The sequence below is a fragment of the Nelusetta ayraudi genome, unplaced genomic scaffold (genome assembly GCF_046127955.1).
Source record: "Nelusetta ayraudi isolate G7.1 ecotype Tasmania unplaced genomic scaffold, CSIRO-AGI_Nayr_v1 ptg000002l, whole genome shotgun sequence".
NCBI classification, from domain to species: Eukaryota; Metazoa; Chordata; class Actinopteri; order Tetraodontiformes; family Monacanthidae; genus Nelusetta; species Nelusetta ayraudi.
In genome coordinates, this window is record NW_027466052.1 from 2,786,495 (window position 1) to 2,805,599 (window position 19,105).

Sequence of the window (19,105 nt, forward strand, 5' to 3'; positions counted from 1 at the left end):
AAGAACAATTCACACAAAAGATACAACAATATAATACAACAATTGATATAAAAAAAAAATTGAAATGGTGGAGCAGTCAGGAAACCTGAGCCTTCGGTTCACGTCTTATACTCAAGTAAAAGTGCAGAAAATAAGATGTTCTGCTAACCCCAAGTTCTGATTTAACTCCTTTACTCAAGTAAAAGTCAGAGAATTCTGATTTTCCAATGTGCTTATGTAAACATTTAAAATTTGTTGATAATATAGCAAAAATTGAAAGGTGACAGAAAAATCTGAATTGACCAGAGGTCAGAGTATCTCTGAGGAGGTTTCTTCAAAATAATCTTCCTCTAAAACATCCACTTTTATATTGGAATACACAACATCAGAGTTCAAAAAGCTCCACTTCAAGCAACGACATAAGTGACCTATGACCTACAACCTTTTAAACACAAAAGTAACAAGCATGTGTTTGCGGTATAAGAAGTAGAAAGCACACAATATTTGTGTCGAGGCAAAAGTGAAAGTGAAAAATCTATTTTAGCACAGAAACGAAGCATCTGTACTTCCTGACTGCCCAACTCTGCTTAAACATCTCTCTTCATTTTCCTCTCAGTCTCAGAGAACAAAGACGGAACCTTCTCCCAGCAACGTGTCCGCAATCTGGCGGCGAGCAGGTTTCTCCTCGGAGCCAATACTCTGATCCTTGGGCGCCTGTTTTGAGACCCCGCCCCCTCTGGAGCCGCTCAACCAATGGGAGGCGTGCCGGAGGAGGGGGCTGAGGGGTAATCTGGCTGTATAAAATCCGGGGATGGAGCCGGGAGAGGAGAGAGCCGCTGTCGGGAACCTAGAGCCGCAACAAGTGGGAGGAACAGAAGCGCAAGTTGGCCGACGTGTAGGATGGAAAAGTCCAGGAAGTCCACGGCCGGTCCCGGCGACAAGAAGGAGTCCGGGGACGGTGGCTCCGTCCTAAACGGACACTTTGAAGGGTCGTTCGCCGCCGCCGCCGCCACTGCCCAGACTTCCTGCACCGAGTCCGGCTCGCAGCGGGCGGCCTCCTCGGTGATGGAGAGCTGGAGGGAGGAGCGCACCCGCAGCGTGGAGGACAACGAGATGAGCCTGCCGTCGCTGGCCGCCGCCTACACCACCATCCTGCGGGGTCTGGGCGAGGACCCGCAGCGCCAGGGTCTCCTCAAGACCCCCTGGAGGGCCGCCACCGCCATGCAGTTCTTCACCAAGGGCTACCAGGAGAAGATCATCGGTGAGTCCCCGGTCCGAGGGAGGGAGGGAGGGAGGGAGGAAGGAAGGAAGGAAGGGGCGAGGACATGCGTAGACAGTTGTTGGGAAAGGTAAAAGGAGAAGCGATGAAATGAGGAAGAAATTCACTCTGTTTCTTCATTTCAGAATTAACTTTTACACTCTCAGCTCCTCTTTTTTCCCCCACTTCAAAGATTTCCCTGAACCCAGGAGGAGGTGCTGGAATAGACTATTTGAAATGATTGCGGTTTTTATTTTTACCCAGAAGTCGGCTCAAATGTGTGAAAACAAGACCAAAGATAAATATTAATTTCATTAAAACACACAACGCTCAAACAGTTATTTTGTGTTCAACCGTCTGCACCCAGACGTTGGTGCATCCGTCCATCCAATCCCAGTTGTCAGAGGGGGGTGGGGGGGGTCGCATCCTGAACAAGTCGCCAGTTTATCGCAGAGGCCACATAAAAACAACCAACCATTCGCACTTGCGCTCACTCCTTCGGACAACCGAGAGTTCCCACTTCAGCTCGCACGCAGACTCCACACAGAGAAGGGCCCCAGGCAGGGACTTGAACTCACAACCTTTTTGCCATGGAGTAACACTGCCAAGCCACTGCAACATCCACCGCCGATAAATGAAGAGCACAGGAATACGTGACTATTATCAACTAAAAAAGGCAGTTGTTTAAAGTGACATCAGTAATTAATTCCAGGGTTGAAACTCGGTTGTGGGTCTCAAGATCCTCTGTAACCATCATCAACGGCGTCTGTCTCCTGAGTGGGTGTGGCCACCGCACCTGAACACAATGCTGAGGCCTCGTCACACACACACACACACACACACACACACACACACACACACACACACACACACACCTCGGAGTCTCTGATGAAACCTCTGGATGCGTCGTGTTGAGCTGCGAGCCTGCCATCGCCGGTTGTCGTGTAACGTGACAAACAGGTCCAGGGATGCTTGGTGACCTCAGTCTGAATGGAGGCGTGGCCTGAGCTAAACTAGCTGGAACCACCTGAGCCAGGTGCAGGAAGTGAGTGGCAGTTGTGCGGTTGGTTGGTTTCTGCAGTACCTGAGGAGTCAGATCCGTTGAAGTCGCTAATTTGTGGGTCGACTCATGACGAAACGTGCTTGTATAGACTTGCACTCCTAGCAGAACAAAGCAGCACATCGATTTAAAGGTCCAGTGTGTAAATTTGGCTTGATTTTCTAGTTCTGTCGGTACACACTGGACCTTTAAAGTTCCTGCCACAGAGAAAAGTCCTTCCTTTGCTATGTGTAGCTCCAACAAAGCATTTTTAGCAGGAAGCTGTTAACAGAGGGCTAAATATTCCCAGAGAAATGATCCCAGAATTGTGACGAATCGAATGTCGTTCTAAAATCAACTCAAACATATTTTGAAAGTGATGGCGTGGGAGGGGGTGTCGACCTCCAGTGCCGGGCCCACATTGGTCGTCCTCGCGAGTCCATCTGGAGTCACTTTGGGCGATTTGAGCGGCGGCGGGGGAGGGACTCAGTGAGGGGGTGGGGTAGGTGAGGGGTGGGGGAGCGTGTAAAAGAAGGAATTTGGAGTAAACAGAGTGACGCTTTCAGTGAAAGCAGAAAAAAATGTTGTTGCCGCGTCACTTCCTTGTGACACGACGGCGAGCGGCACATCTGTTTGCTCCGAAAACCAGCGGCGCAAAAATAAATGAGCAGAGGTCAAGATGACGGCGGCAAACCAACACACACACACGTGTGCATCGTTGGCGGCGGTGCTGTGTCTGTCTGCTGATTGGCTGCTGCAGGAGACTCCCCATTGACTTATTGGAAAGTGCAGAACACAGAAAACACATGTAGCCACCGAGTGTTTGAGTTTTTTTTTTCTTCAGTGAGCGTCACTTTGTTGGATTAGTGTGTGTGTGTGTGTGTGTGTGTGTGTTCGGGGGGTGGAGTTTGGTGGGGGGGGGGTTCACGGGTTCAGCTTTCATTACAACACAAGCCTAAAATCCGCTTGTTGTCGAACACATGATCAAATAAAGGGGAAGGTCGCAGGTATTAGGCCGGATATTGAACTTGTGATGTTATGAGATAACAAGTGGACCGTCACATGGGGAATAAAATGAAGATGAATATTATTATTAATTACTCTGCTTAAAATTAAAGGAAGCTTAAATGAGGTGTGCTCCCATTTAATCGTTTAAGGCAAAACAAAGGAACCAATCAAACAAAAAGGCTCGTCCAGTCGTGGGAATGTCACCTGTTTGCTCCCAGGCAGGTGGACTCGGGTTAAACCTAATGGAAAAAAACGTGACCGAAGACGAGACGTGTGGCAAGACGACTGCGACGCCCCCCGGTGGTATGCGCACAATGTGTAGTGTCACTCTTTCCTTCGCTTTCAGACAATAACCGTCTTGAAGCGTTTTGACAGAGAGCGACTCTGTGATCCTCCTGGACTGGAGCTCACCTGTCCACACCCACCTGTCACCTTCCAACCAGCAATAGTGTGACACACTGAAGACAGTCTCTTTGTTAAATGCTAATGACATCTAACCAACGAGTCTTGATAAAAGCGAAACCTCTCTACAACAGCCGCCAACATCAGGCTGCTGGCGGCTCGCCTTGTTTCTACTTCTTCTTTCTTCTGGCAGTGCAAATTGTGATTTCTCACTTTTGTCACCGCCTTAACCCTCCTGCACTTGCCCCCCAATTTATTAGTTAAGGAAGCTGGTTTGATTTATAATCTATGGACTAATGCAGAATTTGTTTTCTTCGGGAGGTTGACAACATGGACAAGCCAGACTTCAGAGTCCCTGTTCTCACCTGGTTAGAAAATGGATCCTTTGTTGAAACTTATTAAACAAATTTCATCAAAACATCGACTTGGTTTTTCCAGCAATTAAAAACTGCAGAGTGTGTGTGTGTGTGTGTGTGTGTGTGTGTGTGTGTGTGTGTGTGTTTTTCAGTCCGTCCCAGGGCCGCTTTCTATTCCCACCAAAATGCAGCATCGACATCTTATCTTGTACAAACACATTATATTTTAAGTGTATAAGTGGTCTGACTGTTACTCACTTATATACTGCAATGATACAGATGGTAGCAAAGACAAGTTCTGAATGGCTAACAGGTGATTGCGTGGTCACCCAGCAACGACCCACTGTCTTATTTGTGGCCTGAAGGCTGCGTTTGACCAACATGTCACAGAAACAACTTTGACTTCCTCGGGATTAATTATGGGATGTGAAAGCTGGGACGTGCATGCGTTCTATGAACCTGGAACTGCGTGTCCACGTTCATTTAGTTTCTGGGGGAGTTTTTTTTTTTTTTTTTTTTTTTTTTCTGTCTCTGGCTTTGTTCAAAGTGTCTTGAATAACACCCCCACCCTAACACACATACATACAAAAACATGAGACAGTGTGACTCATCAGAGAACATGATGAGTCACACTGTCATTACCTGACACCCAAGGCATCAGAACCATCAGCCCATCACCCTTTATTTGCCCTTTATTTGTTTAAGGTTAGCTAAACATCATTCTCCTCGGGCCTTTGTATGTGTGTGTGTGTGTGTAAGTGTGTGTGTGTGTATGTGAATTCTTTCGTTATTATGCCATTTTAACCCGTTTCCTGATTATCCTGCTCCTGTACTGGCAGTAGGATGCTCACAACTTTCTTTCACCCTCTCGTGGCAAAAACACAACAAACTTGTGTTTTGAATTCCTCTTTGCCAAACAATGGATAGTTTTAGCCATGTTTAAGTGGTAAGGACAAATACCAACACAATAAAGTACAACAGGATTTGCAAACTAACCAAGGTGTTTTGTGTTCATCCCGATACAGACGGTGAGATGTCATGTGTGCGTTTCCACCCGGCGTGTCTGAACACTTGACACTGAATCGTTTGTGTAGCAGTGTCGCTCTGCTCATTAACCGTTAGCCTGGAAACAACATGAGAGCCGATGTCCACATGCCAGGCCAACTGTGTTTCTAATGACAAAGTGCTTAAAACTGGATTTCCTCCTCATTACAGTGTCAACCTGAAGGCAAAACAAACCGCAAATCAGGTTTGTTGTCGACAGGAAAAAAAAACAAACCAAACACAAAGTGTCTTTAAGGACTGCGGGGGGGGGGATTTTACTGACTGAGCTCTCCAAAAATTTGTGCACTCTGAAATAATGTTATATAATAGAAATTGGAGGTTGGGGGGACTCAAAGCTGCAAAATACTGCGCAAGTGTTTGCAGCAGAAACATTTAATCCACACAAATAAGAGCAAGAGATGAAACAAGCTTTTGTTTCTATGAAACCCTCTGGTTCAAAAAGAATGAGAGACCTTTGGTAGTCGTTCCTCTGATCCACCTGTTGGTGTGTTTGCAGAGTAACAGGCAACAGGTCGCTGAGATAGCTGTTGCTTTACTGACCTCACACACACACACACACACACACCCTCATCTCCTCCCCTGCGAACAAATAACTAGTCAGGAAATTAAAAAAAGAAAAAAGAAAGGAAGGTGGCGGCAGCGGCAGCATCCGTCGCAGGCAGATAAACTGCTTTATTGGACTGGAGCAACTGAAAAATGTAATAACGCGACAACAGGAAGAAGGGTGCACTGAGGCAGGGCTATAATTAGGGGACCATGTTCGCGTGAAAGTCAACGACAAGGAGAAACGTCGGCTGGACGGCCGGCAGTGTGAATGTTCTATGAGCAGTGCCAAAGTTTCATCTTCATTTTTCATTTGTGAGGTGAGGGTTAGGGTCCAAGTAAGGGCTGGGTTAGGATCAAAGTAAGGGCCGGGTTAGGGTCCAAGTAAGGGCTGGGTTAGGGTCCAAGTAAGGGCTGGGTTAGGACTACAGTTAGGGCTGGGTTAGGACTACAGTTAGGGCTGGGTTAGGACTACAGTTAGGGCTGGGTTTGGATCCCTGCAAAGCAGCAGAATTTGACGTAACACTGGCAGAGGCGAAGCAGCATGGTCCAGAGAGATTGATGCACAATGGAATTCATCTGAGTCCAGCCCCTGAGAAAACCCAGCACTTTAGGTTGATCATTAATAATGTGTATCATCATTAAATCACCTGAGTGGATTCAAGTTGTAGAATAGAATGAATTACATGATAGAATACAAGTAGGCATGAATAAGTACAAAATATTTCTCCCGAAAGAACGTGCTGTCGTTCAAAAAAACAACAACAAAACAACGTATTTCCAGATGCGTGAACTAGCAATTTTTTTTTTAAAGTAACCTTTTTTATGCTTCTGTTCTGGCAGACGTGATGAACGACGCCATCTTCGACGAGGACCACGACGAGATGGTAATCGTCAAAGACATCGACATGTTCTCCATGTGTGAGCACCACCTGGTACCCATCTTCGGCAGGGTGAGGAGCCCCCACTTTGACCGCCTCCTCCTTCTCATTATTATTAGAATTATCATTGCCCTCATTATATTTCTAGTGGTCTAGATACCTTCAGACGAATCACTCGGTTAAGATGGTGGTTAAACTTCAAATCTCAATAAATATATTTGTAATACGTATAATATACTAAGTGCCTGATCTGAAGCTGTTTTTTTTTTATGTTGGTCGAGTTGAGGAAGTTGAAAATATCCCAAACGTCATCCATAAACGCCACGCGAGCAGCAAACATGGTGGCTGATGTCTATCTGTGAAAACCATTTATCTGGAGCCTGAACGTCAGACGGCACGAGGGACAATCAGATTAGTCCCCACGTCTGTTTTACTCCTCGCCTCCTCCGCCAGAAACTGCTCCTGGTCTCTCGCTTTGTCTCTGTGAGCTCACTGTCCTCCTCCTCCTCCTCCTCCGCCTCCTCCTTCTCCTCCTTCTCTTTCTCCTCCTCCTCTGTTATCACTCCATCGCCCGTCGGCAGGTGCACAACATTTCAGACAAAGGGGCTCATCGCCTCTTTCTGCTGCTTTAAATGAATCCTGATGACAGTAGTGAATCACACTTGTTCTATATGTGTGTGCGCGCGCGTGCGCACGCATGTGGAGGTGTATGTTTACTCGTTTTTATTGCTTTTTACTTTTTCAGAGGAAGACCAAACTGGTTGGCACTTTTTAGCGACATACTGCGCAAACTGAACATTAAAACTTTGGCTGACGACATGCAAATGAAATAGAGAGTTATGCTTCCACTAGAGGGAGCCGGTCTCCACGTCTTCTTCTTCGTTACCGGCCCTGTGTTTTATTAATTCTCAACAACTTGCAAAAAAAGAAAAAAGAAAAAAAGAAATTGTATTCTTCCATGTTGTTTTTTCCCTTTATCATCTGGTCAGTCTTTATTTTCTGGTTGACACTGCCCCACATGGTACTACGTGGTACTACAATCTGTGCTAGCTGAATACGTTCCAGTTGCACAGCACTTTATCTGTGTGTGCGCGCGCGCGCGCATGTGTGTGTGTGGCTGCTCTCCCCCACGTCCTCCAACCTCTTTCATCTGTCCGTCTGTCCATCAGTGACTCGCCGCGCTGCCCCCCCCGCCGCCCACCTCCACACCTCAGCGCTCTTGTATTGCTGCTCCTCCCTCTACAGGTCAGCTGGTGTCCTGACAGCTACCAGTCATTGGATAAATCTTCAAAGCAGTATCACTTACAGTGAGGGCAGGCATTGGCTTCGCCCTCTCAGACCGCATCGTATTTGTCTCAGCATCACTTTTAGCGGGAGGCTCTGAACGGATGGCTAAACTCGCTTCTCTCTGGATATTAATTAGTTTTAAATGATGACTACTAGGGCGGTCGTCATTAACCCAATAATCGCAACAAGATTAAATACAGTGCTAATTTTTCAAATCGCACTTTAATCGCAAGCCTTTAGTCTCTTCCACCCGTAGTCAGCTCCTCAAACCGTAGCGCTATGATTCCTGCTAATGTTAGCTGTGTTTGTTTTGTGCGATTCACACAACGGTGATGGTTTCAGCAACCAGCTGCACTCTGAACATCCAGGTGCGGCCAGTGATCTTCAGACTGGCGATGCGCCGCTTTGCTCAAAGCACCATTTCAGAGTGATGGGAGTCGCCACGGACCTATCGACGGAAGTACATTCAAGAAGCTAACTGAGGCTAATGCTAAATGGGCGGCAACTGACTGCTCTGACCATAATCTTTCCAAAGTTCAAAATGAAATCCTTTCCTTGTGTTCATTTGGTTCTAATCAACACATTCTGCAAAGAATTGCTTCATATTCATATGGACATAAACATTTGAAATGCAAACCGTCAGAATTTTCAACATGCGAATCAAAAGCGTGATTAGTCGCGGGTAACTATGGGTAGTCAAAGATTAATCTCGATTAAAAAGATTAATCATTTGACAGCCCTGATGATTAAATTCATGCTGATTGATGACACATTACATGATACAGCGTATCAATCTGTCTGTTTGCCTGCTCTCGCCTCTGCTTCAATGTTTCCCTTCCGTGCTGTGTGTAGTGCCCAGCCAACGTGCGCTGGTAAATGTATTTTGCGAGCTGATAAGCGGTGGTGCGTCCGTCCGTCTGTCCGTCTCAGTGGACGTGTTTGATGTCGATCTGTCAGAAGACGGCGGCGCCGTGGGAGGGACGGCGGGGAGAGAGCAGATCTGCCGCCGCTGCCCTTTCTCCCTTCTTGTCAACAAATTGAGTTTGACATTTGAGTGGAGTGCCTGTGTGTGTGTGTGTGTGTGTGTGTGTGTGTGTGTGTGTGTGTGTGTGTGTGTGTGTGTGTGTGTGTTAGAGCCTCCAGCTATTCAGCGCAGTGATTCTCCGTTCCATGTCCATCCGGCTCTCATCTTCGTGCTCGTCCACCTGCTGTGATTCCTTCTTCTCCCCCCCCCTTTATTTTTTTCTCTATTTATTTTGCTCCTGCAGTTGTTTCGCACCCCTAGGTTTCATTAGCCGGAAGACTGTTTCTGTTTGTTGAGGAAACACAAACGTCCTGCAAATTGACTGAAAAAATTAAAAACATTACCGCCACGTTTCTGTCGAGTAATGCAGTGCTGTGGGAGAGTGGTTTAGATGAGGATTTTTGATAACGTTTTAAAAATAGATGTGCTCAATTTTTTTGCAGGTTCACATTGGTTACCTCCCCAACAAGAGAGTCCTGGGCCTCAGCAAGCTGGCCAGGTTAGTATGTGTGTGTGTGTGTGTGTGTGTGTGTGTGTGTGTGTGTGTGCGCGCGCTTGCCCGTGTGTGTTTCCTCTCTGTTTAATCATCCAACTAACACTAGGTGTGTGAGTGTGTGTTTAAGCTGATTATTAAAAGTGTGTGTATGTGTGTGTGTGTGTGTGTGTGTGTGTGTGGTCAGTGAGGCTTGTTAGTGCGATAAGCCGCAAGGTATTGGGGTCAGCAGGATCAGATTCAACACACACACGCACACACGCACACACACACACACACACACACACACACACACACACACACACACAACGTGATGGCAAATTGCAAAGTCCGTTTTTTACAATTACATTTGACCTGCTAGGGTCTCCACTTTACACCAGGTGGTGCCAATCAAAGCTAGTGCAATAAAACAAACCATCATTTAAAGGTGTGGTCCCCTCATTCTATTTACAGTATAGTTAGTACTATCCCAAACACACACACACACACACACACACACACACACACACACACACGTTATTCCTCACCCTGACGCATCAGCTTTTTCCTGTAGGATTTATTTCGTACTTTATTTTATTTGGTCAATTAACGATATTTGAAGGGTGGAAGTTTTCTTCCGTCTCCCACCGAAGCTTCCTGCCTTTCGTCGCTGATCTCGCTCATGTGATCTTTCTCCTCGCGGCCCTTTTGCTTTTTTGTGACATTTTGCCGCCAGTGGAGTTTGTCAGAACTGGTTGTGATCAGCGAGAAGAGCAGCAGGTCAGAGGTGAAGACCAGGATGCTTCGACTAAAAATAAGCTCCTTCTCTTTTTTCCACGTGTGATGACGTCAGCCGCTTTCTGTGGCGGCCTGCGATAATGAAATGTGACATATTGTTGTTGGACGTCCAGTTGCCGAATATCCGCCCACACTGGCAACTTTGTCAACATGCAAAAAAATATCAGTGAACAGGCGCCGCCTTGATTGGTCACTGGTGGTTTCGATGACGATGTGCAGGGAGACGGTTTGTTTTGGTGGACCATGCATTGCAAAACTGCGCCATCTAATGGTGATTAAGTGGTGTGGCGTCACTGACTGTAAATTAGACATGGGCAGAGTCGTCGCAACGTCGCCCATTTGTTTTGTGAAAAGCCGTTCTGGAGCCCAGAGGTCGGTGTCATGGTCAGCGGCGCCATCTTGAGGTTCAGGTTTTGTTTTGAAACTGGAAGATTCCATATTTGGGTGTGTGATCCAACCGCCAGTAGGCCACTGCCAAAAATGTATGAGCATTTTTACTCAATATAATGCATTTAAATGTATGTTGGAACCGACTGGCTGAATTTTTATCAAACTGACAATTTTGTCCAACAAAAAAATTCTAACCGGGTTGTAATGGTGTGAATTCATTCTTGGCTGTCCCTGCTGGCCAAAGGACAGAATGCAGGTTTTTAGTTGGCCTCCGTTTTGAAAGCAGAATCTCTGCCCAACTTTATGTTCACTCAATGGGCCTGATTTATGAAAGGTAGACTGCCAAAAACATCATCAAACATGCTTATTAATGACAAAGCTGATCTACCAACGATGGGTTGCAACCGTCACTCAGGCAAAGTAACGCAGTCCTTTTAGCACTTTCGGCTTAATGACTGTGTTTTGGAGAGAGATTGGGCGGAGAGAGTGCAAATCACTGGAGCGCACTGTGTAAGTTTTGTGTTTTTATTGAACACCTTTGAGAGGCAGACAATAACGGCACGCAACACACTGGTTACACAAGGGACAAAAATGTTGAAAAGACCTTTGATCATTGGATAGACAAAGCCAATTGTTTTTTTGTTTGTTTGCATTTTTTTGTCATGGAGCAGTTAGAAAAAATGGAAAACACCTCGACAAAGAGAACAGCAGTTTGTCAAAGTGTGTGCAGGTGTGTGTTTTATTTTTTATGTATATAAAATATATGTATATACATATATATATATATATATATATATATATATATATATATATATATATGTATATATATATACATATATATATACATATATATATTATATAATGAGTAAATTCTTTTTTCAGTTGTGATCAAACTCACTTTCATTCAGATCCTCTTCTATTTCAGATCTTGCCGGTCTTGTCACCCACACTGACGCAGTGCTGATGCTGTCCTTTTCTTTTCTTTTCTCTCTCCGCAGGATTGTGGAGATCTACAGCCGACGGCTCCAAGGTGAGATGGCCGACGTGTTCCCGCGCTCCGACGGTCGCGTCGAGGCCGTTGGTCTCGTCTAACCCTGTGCTGTTTGATCTCCAGTTCAGGAGAGGTTGACCAAACAGATCGCCGTGGCTATCACCGAGGCCCTGCAGCCCACCGGGGTGGGTGTGGTCATCGAGGCCACGTACGTGTTCCTTCCTCTGAGACTGAACTCGCTCACCTCCTGTTGCTCTTCCCTCTTATCCTCCTGCTGATTGGCTGCTTTGTTTCTGGTCTAATCGCATTTTCCCTGCACCCTCCGGCACTGTTGCCGTGAATGTTGTTTTTCTGCGTCGTCCCTGATTGGCTCTTCTCGCTGCCCTGTTTCATTGTAGACACACGTCTTCCTTTTCCTCTTTATTTATTTGCATTTCTATTGCTTCTGTTTTTCCTTTTGACCTTCTTCTGTGTGGTTTTATACATTAGTTTCCTCCTCCTTTGACTTTGATGCTCATCCTTGTATTGTATTAGGTCAATTAGTATCCACATTCATCCCTAATTAGGAAATAATTATAGTGTTTGCTTTTCAGAGGTATTTGATCAGAATTTCACATTCATTATATTTTAAGCTTGCGCCCCCCTCTGGCCATCACAACATTGTGCTTCTCAAACTTTTATGTTTGGTCAGTTTCCTGCTTTTCACTTCAGCACTCCCTTATTTCACTTTTTCATTCCCTTTGCGCTAAATTCTACATTAGTTCCGACTGGTTTGCCCATTTTCTATTTTTTTGTCGTTAGTTGAATTATTTTCCCTCTATTTTGCATGTCTCTATTTTTCAGAATGTCCCTCCAACCGCATCCTTACAGTTTTCATTTTTATTTTCAATTTCTTCTTCCGTTCCTCCAAAGTTTTACCTCTTTACCGCTTGTTCCTCTTCTTCATGTCAACTGACGTGGCGTCCCTTCCCCCCTACAGTCACATGTGCATGGTGATGCGCGGCGTCCAGAAGATGAACAGCAAAACTGTCACCAGCACAATGTTGGGCGTCTTCAGGGAAGATCCCAAAACCCGCGACGAGTTTCTCACACTCATCCGGAGTTGAGGAGGCGGAATTTATCCTCCTCTTCCAGTGGCCTGAGGTCAACTCTACCCGTGTGTGTGTGTGTGTGTGTGTGTGTGTGTGTGTGCGTGCGTGCGTGCGTGCGTGCGTGCGTGCGTGCGTGCGTGTGTGCGTCTGTCTGTCTGTCTGTCTGTCTGTCTGTGTGTGGGCAGGCAGTACCTGACCAAAGGTGTCGAGTGGCTTCAGGCTGCTCTCAGTTGGACGTGATAATTTGTCCTCAGCATCTCAGCGTTTCCCATTCAGACGGCGCCTCAGACTTTAACTTCCTGTTCAGTTCAAGAGCCTTGAATGACAAACAAGGGGCCGCGCCCGCTGCTTTTAATTTATTAACCTTTGATTTTGACCTAATCTTAAAATCTGAAATCAAACAAAAAATTTTTATAGGGTCAAATTGTTGTCATATTCTATGGCCATTATGTCTCCATTACCATTAGAAATGCGCAAAACCTAAACAGCGCAATAAAAACCAGGTGATAGAAACACCTGCATTTTGTAAAACCTCTAAAATATCCTGAAAAAGTCCTCATAAGGAGGTATATGTATATATATATATATATATATATATATATATATATATATATACATATATATACATATATGCAATATACAACACGTGGAAATGCACACTAAGTGCAATTGTACTTGTACTCGAAAGTTTGCAAATATTGCTTTTATTTTGCATAAAACTGTAGTGGGATCCCAGCTACTAAGTCAGGACTAAGTCAACAGGCTCCTGCTCACACTACTAAACAGACATCGCATTGAAGCTCTGTTTACAAGCTGCTGATTATGTCACAGTCGTAAGTTCTCTGATGCTTTATGTGGATTTTTGGTGACCTGTGGAGATTGTTTTTAGTGTAACTGCGACTTTTCGACTCTCAGTTCTACAGCAGTGTACAAACTAAAAACTCTACATCAATTTTTTTGGGGGGGAGTCGACAAACTCACCTTTGACATTTTTGCCCCTGTGATCGTTTCATTGTTCTCGCAGAAGATCTGCCTGTTTGTGCCAAGTACATCCAACCTGACAACAGTCTGAAACTTCAAAGTCCACCAGGGTCGAAGCCCATGTGTATGTGTGTGTGTGTTTGTGTGTGTGTGTGAGAGAGAGAGAGAGAGAGAGAGCAAGAGAGAGACAGCAGGTCGACTGAGTGTAAAATGTCTTTGTGTTTACTTGTGTCGGAATATTTTGCCATTTCAGTGTTCGTCCCCAGACTGATTCTGGAAGGTTTAAGCTTCTTTTGATGTGTGCGTGTGTGTGTGTGTGTGTGTGTGTGTGTGTGTGTGTGTGTGTGTGTGTGTTGTGTGTGTGTGTTGTGTGTGTGTGTGCTCTCATTGTCCGTGGCCTTGTAAAGCGGGGTGACCTATGTCTTTGGTCTGCCCACCATCACTGTCACTTTATGTACTTGTGTTTTAAATACTTTTTAATCAAGGAAAATAAATATCTGTGTGTGTGTGACAGCATCGGCACGGTGTTTTTATTAACTGATCGCAGTGGTCAAGATACATAGCTGGTGTTTGTGTGGGTCAAAGGGAACTTGATGGAACAAACAGACATTTGATGTACTCACCAACGTCCCCTACTGCGTGCGGGGTTAAGTAGACATAAAGTTGCTACACAACTCCGAGAGGAAAAAAATCCCAGACATAGAAAATGTCGGATTGGCAGTTTTTTTTTATCGAAACACAATTGATGGCAATCATCTGGCCAAGGATGTAAGGGGGACACAAATTGGAAAGCTGGCAGATCCAGAACTGGTTTGCACAGAAATATATCATACATAGTTACACAGCAAAACATTCACAAAAAGCTACGCTTTATTCTACTTGTTTTTTTTTATTTATCATGTAGATAACTCCAGTTGTGGCCTGTGTTAATTATTTCTGTACCGCCAGCGGCTAACACTTTATTATGAGTCCTAGCATATTAGTTGAGAAAACTAGCGTGTCACAGGTGTGCTTTGCATCAGTCTCTAATATTACTTCTTGTCTAAAAACTGGTGTGATGGCAGTACATCTTTAAGTCCAGCCTTCTTTCATTGCTACTTCCTACCCCCTCACTGTCCTCCTGCCTCCGTCTGTCAGCAGTAGCTCACTGGCAAGAGGCGCAGGAAGTGAAAGACGCTGCAATATAAAATGTAACCACTCGATGTCGCTGTTTCTTCTTCAAAATCTCCAAATATCGTGCACTTCGCCTTTTCACAGCTGCAACATAACGTTCACATACTATGGCATCTGACGTCACATCTCTCTCTGTATATATATATATATACATATAGATATGTATATAGATATAGATTATAGATATAGATAGATATAAATCTATAAATAGACACATAAAACCTCAACGAAAAGCTAACACTTATGATAGCAATAATATTAGAAATATTATGTCATCATATTATATTAAGAGAATTCAGCAGCAACTTGCTAATGTTCAAAATATTAGGAGCCTAAAATGTACAGAAATACAGCTAGCTGAGTCCTTCTAGGCGAGTCATCTTGTGGGTCTTTATGGTTTAAATTAACACCTTTGTGATGTCACCAAGAGCAATGATACTTTTGCCACTTTGATGATGCCAAGACTGACTGACTAACTGAAGCAGAATAGAGGATTTGAAATCATTTAACAAAGTTCAGAAGCCATCCACTCAGCTTAACAGTGGATCATGTATGCCATTTAAAGACAAAGTATTAACATCTGGGCAAGAAAGCATGATACAAATGTCGAGAAACTTTATTTGAAAAAGAACTTCCAAAAGACAATCTCCACACATCAGTTAACGGTTCTAAACAAATGCTATAGCTTGGATTCTTAGTTTTTATTAAAAATTGCAACACGTCTTAGCATCTAAATGTCAGTACAAACAAATAAAATGCATACTTTCAACACTTCCTGTAACCTGAAAAACAACCATACTTACATTCATATACTATAACTCTTTGTTCATCTTCATCAATATTTACATTAAAGGATATATTAAAAGATACAATTTCATTTGGCATTTTCAAACTTTATATATATACTTCCACTTATACGCCTGAACTGTTCAAGTAACAGTGATTTATATATATTTTTAATGTTTTCATTGATAAGAAAAGGCTAACAAGGAGGAGAGTCTTATTATGGACCTCGCCCGGATGCCTAATCCCTCCTCTGATTGGCTCCTTTTCTTTAGGGGTTAACATTCAATATCAGGCTGAACCGACCAGTGCGGGACGGGTCCCATAAAAAAAAAAACAACAACCTCCGGTTCATGATTCATCCCTCCTTCATTTATCTTCTCAAGTCGTTCATCTGTTCCTCCTGCTCCGGGAACACCTGCGAATGAGTTGGTCCGATCCAGCGACGCTCCTTCGCCCACTGCAGCGTCACTTCTTCCTCCTGCAGCGGTAGCAGCAGCCGCGGCTCCTGCCCTCCTCTTCCTCGCCTCCCCCGGCTTCCTTCACCACGTAGGGCGGCGGGTCGGCGTTGGACACGCCGTACGGGTTGCCGGCGTCGTTGCTCAGAGCCATCGGGTTGGTTATGACCGTGGAGACGTCGTCCGACGAGCGGATCTTCGCCCTGGGGATGACCACCTTGCCGTAGGGGTTCTCAATGGACACGTTGATGTTGGACATGGCGCTGGGTGGAGCTGAAGACGATCAGGCAATCAACCGGCCGGAGGGCACGAGGAGCTCAAGACTGGAATGAGAGAGAAAGGGAAGGTAAATGAAGTGAAGGAGAGGAAAGGGAGGCAGAAAACAGGGGAAGGAAGGTGGGGAGAACAGGGATGTGGAAGAAAGGAGATGGAGAAGAAAATGAGGATGTAGGGAAGAAGGTGAGGAGGGGAAGAAGGAGATGAGGAGGCAGGGAAGAAGATGAGGAGATGTGGAGGGAGATGAGAAGGCTGGGAAGGAGATGAGGAGGTGGAGAAGGAGAAGATATGAGGTGGTGGGGGAAGGAGATGAGGAGATGTGGAAGGAGATGAGGGAGCGTAGAAGGAAAAGAAGAGGAAGAGAAGGAGAACAGGTGGAGAAGAAGATGAGGAGGAGGTGGAGAAGCAGATGAGATGTAGAAGAAGATGAGGAGATGTGGAAGTAGATGAGGAGGCGTAGAAGAAGATGAGGAGGACGAGAAGGAGAAGAGGTGGAGGGGAAGGAGATGAGAAGGTGGGGAAGGAAATGCGCAGGTGGAGAAGGAGATGAGGAGATGTGGAAGGAGATGCGGAGGTAGAGAAGGAGATGAGGAGATGTGGAAGGAGTTGAGGAGGAAGAGAAGAAGACGTGGGAGGGAAGGAGATGGGATGATGGGGAATAAAAAGCAGGAGAAAGGAGTGGGAAGCAGATAGAGGACATAAATGCGGGAATCAAGCAGATCCGTTTCCAGCTATAAAGAAAAATTTAAAATACTTAAGGCTGAATTCAGACATTTTCCCCCCTGAATTAGACGCAAGAGGCTCGTCCAGTCAACTCAGCCTTCACTGTTTTGCTAATCAAGCCATCGAGCGTTCCTTCTAATTAGCAGGTGAGTCGGTGCCAACGCCCACCTGAAACCAATCCTCTACAATGTGTCAGCTCTGACGGCGGACTTTGTGTCGAAGCCTCTTTAGCTGCGCGTGTCTGCATTGTTTGTCAGCGGACTCGGTGTCTCCGCTAAGACAAACAGCTGTGCCGCGAGGGGGCCAAAGACCACGCTGCCGTCGCACAAAACAGAGAGAGAGAGAGGGAGGGAGAGAGAGAGAGAGAGAGAGAGACTAGGGAGGATCCAGCTGGAGGTGGAGGCACTCAGACCTGCGGCTGACCCCGCGGGGAGAGGATCCTGTGGAGACCCTGTGGCTTGGAAAAGGCCTGATCTCTGAGGTGGTGGACGGCGTCGTCGACTCTCAACGTCTACCTCGTCCGTGTGACAGTTTGCAGCTGGCGTGAAAAACAGAAAACATTACGGCCCCTTGCCTCACCTGGGCGTGTTGCTCTTCCTTGAGGCGGCCCTGATTTGGTGGAGCAGCCGCCCGCTCGACCTTTAATCCCGCGTCCTCTTCTCTCCCGTTTGACGGCGTCTCCTCCAGTGAGCTCCCGAAAGATCTGGACTGCGTCTGTTTCCAGTCGGTTAATCTGCTCCGGCTCCCGTCCTCTGGGAAAATGAAAAGGTTCGTCTGGCCTCAGCACCTCGCAGCAAACCTGTTCTTCCTGCCGGCACTCCTTCTTTCCACCTGTTCATTCTCGACTGAGCTCCGCCTCCCCTGAACATGTGAAACCCGCCCCCATCCCAGCCCCTCTGGGCTCTAATTTATTATCTAAAGTATTCAAAGTGTGTGTAATTATTCAAACTAAATTCAAGGTGACCTCAAAGAGAAAACGGGGATAATTCAGCTTGTCTTGTGGTGTCGCTGTCTCTGGAACTTTAACCCAGCCCTGGTCAAAACACAAGATGAAGACCTGTCTGATGACACAGCCAAAGAGGCACAAAGCTTTTTCTTCCCTCTTTTTTTTAAATTTTTTTTTTATAAAGCCAGGTAAACACACGGAAACTGAAGAGGTTGTGGGTTATAAAAGGACAAAAAAAATCTAAATAAACCAGAAAGAAATTTGATTAAAAAGTAGAATATATATATACATGTGTGTGCGTGTGTACCCAGAAACTGCTGTTTATATTTCTCTATGAACTGATATGTCAACATTGACATCAATTGAATGTCATCAAACAATGACTTCATTTCCTTGGACACGTTGGCCCGGACACAGTCAACAAGTGTCCGGGCTGCAGTTATGCAGGTGATGATGAGCGGCCTCGTCACTCCACAGGCCGGCCAAACTGTCCGTCAGCCGGGAACGAACCGGTTGAACAGAAACCTTCTCAGGTACAAGCCCCGCCCACAGCCCGCCCGCTCCCATTGGCTGCTGGAGTCAGTTTTGCAGGTTTTCCCCGACAGTTTCCCCCTCAACGCTGACGTTCAACGGCCGGCGGCGGACGTGGGTTCCACGAGCGGTTGCGGAAGTGTTGCAAAACCTGGAAAAAACCGACCGACCGAGCGTTGTTTACCCTGTCCAGCCTCCGCTCTTCCTCGTTTTATTATTTACTTATTTATGTATTTTTAATTTTGCATAGTGAGTTGAGAACAACAGCTGGGATTTTAAGTCACCTCCAAACACACATAAACCGCTAAAATTGCATCTCGGATGAAAAATGAATAAATAAAGATGCTCTTTGGTGAGAGCTGAGGCCCGCTTACCGTGTCACCAGAGACAGCGGGCGGGGCAGCGGTGTCTGGCCCTTGCTCAAGCCACACTTCCGCATTGCGTCGTGGGGTTGGATGGCCGAGCTGCGCCAGGGATTAATTATTAGAACTGGACTGACAAAACTGAACTATGAGAACACGCCCAATATGGCGGCGCAGCGAGTCCCCCCCACCGCCCTCCAGTGGCCACTCAATGTACCGCAGCCAAAAACCCTATGTGTCCGACCTAAAAAACATGTTTCCAATAGAGTGCTATACAAAAATAAACTC

The 19,105-nt window shown here is 45.7% G+C and overlaps 2 protein-coding genes across 6 annotated transcripts; one reads left to right on the plus strand and one right to left on the minus strand.

Moving 5' to 3' along the window:
* Nucleotides 1-621: 621 nt before the first annotated feature.
* On the plus strand, nt 622-14,075 carry gch1 (GTP cyclohydrolase 1). 2 transcript variants are annotated; one of them, XM_076011735.1, is made up of 6 exons: nt 622-1,240; nt 6,494-6,603; nt 9,286-9,341; nt 11,501-11,532; nt 11,617-11,678; nt 12,473-14,075. In XM_076011735.1, the coding sequence occupies exons 1-6, from the start codon at nt 880-882 to the stop codon at nt 13,049-13,051; spliced, it is 1,200 nt and encodes a 399-aa protein (XP_075867850.1). In that variant the 5' UTR covers nt 622-879; the 3' UTR covers nt 13,052-14,075. The 2 variants fall into 2 exon arrangements, with proteins under 2 accessions (XP_075867850.1, XP_075867929.1); XM_076011814.1 differs by having other exon boundaries at nt 635-1,240; nt 11,617-11,701; nt 12,473-12,731.
* Nucleotides 14,076-15,331: 1,256 nt separating this feature from the next.
* On the minus strand, nt 15,332-18,942 carry LOC142879183 (uncharacterized). Of its 4 annotated transcripts, none has more exons than XM_076012556.1 (2): nt 18,830-18,942; nt 15,332-16,302 (listed from the first exon to the last, which is right to left on the minus strand). In XM_076012556.1, the coding sequence occupies exon 2, from the start codon at nt 16,236-16,238 to the stop codon at nt 15,990-15,992; it is 249 nt and encodes an 82-aa protein (XP_075868671.1). In that variant the 5' UTR covers nt 16,239-16,302; nt 18,830-18,942; the 3' UTR covers nt 15,332-15,989. The 4 variants fall into 4 exon arrangements, with proteins under 4 accessions (XP_075868671.1, XP_075868526.1, XP_075868752.1 ...); XM_076012411.1 differs by lacking the exon at nt 18,830-18,942 and adding an exon at nt 17,558-17,818; XM_076012637.1 differs by lacking the exon at nt 18,830-18,942 and adding an exon at nt 17,391-17,538.
* Nucleotides 18,943-19,105: the final 163 nt, after the last annotated feature.

Coding starts and splice junctions, on each gene's coding strand:
- LOC142879183 (XM_076012556.1), bottom strand. CDS start 16,238: ATGTCCAACATCAACGTGTCCATTGAGAACCCCTACGGCAAGGTGGTC.
- gch1 (XM_076011735.1), top strand. CDS start 880: ATGGAAAAGTCCAGGAAGTCCACGGCCGGTCCCGGCGACAAGAAGGAG. Junction 1,241..6,493: donor CTACCAGGAGAAGATCATCG/GTGAGTCCCCGG, acceptor CTGTTCTGGCAG/ACGTGATGAACGACGCCATC. Junction 9,342..11,500: donor GGCCTCAGCAAGCTGGCCAG/GTTAGTATGTGT, acceptor CTCTCTCCGCAG/GATTGTGGAGATCTACAGCC.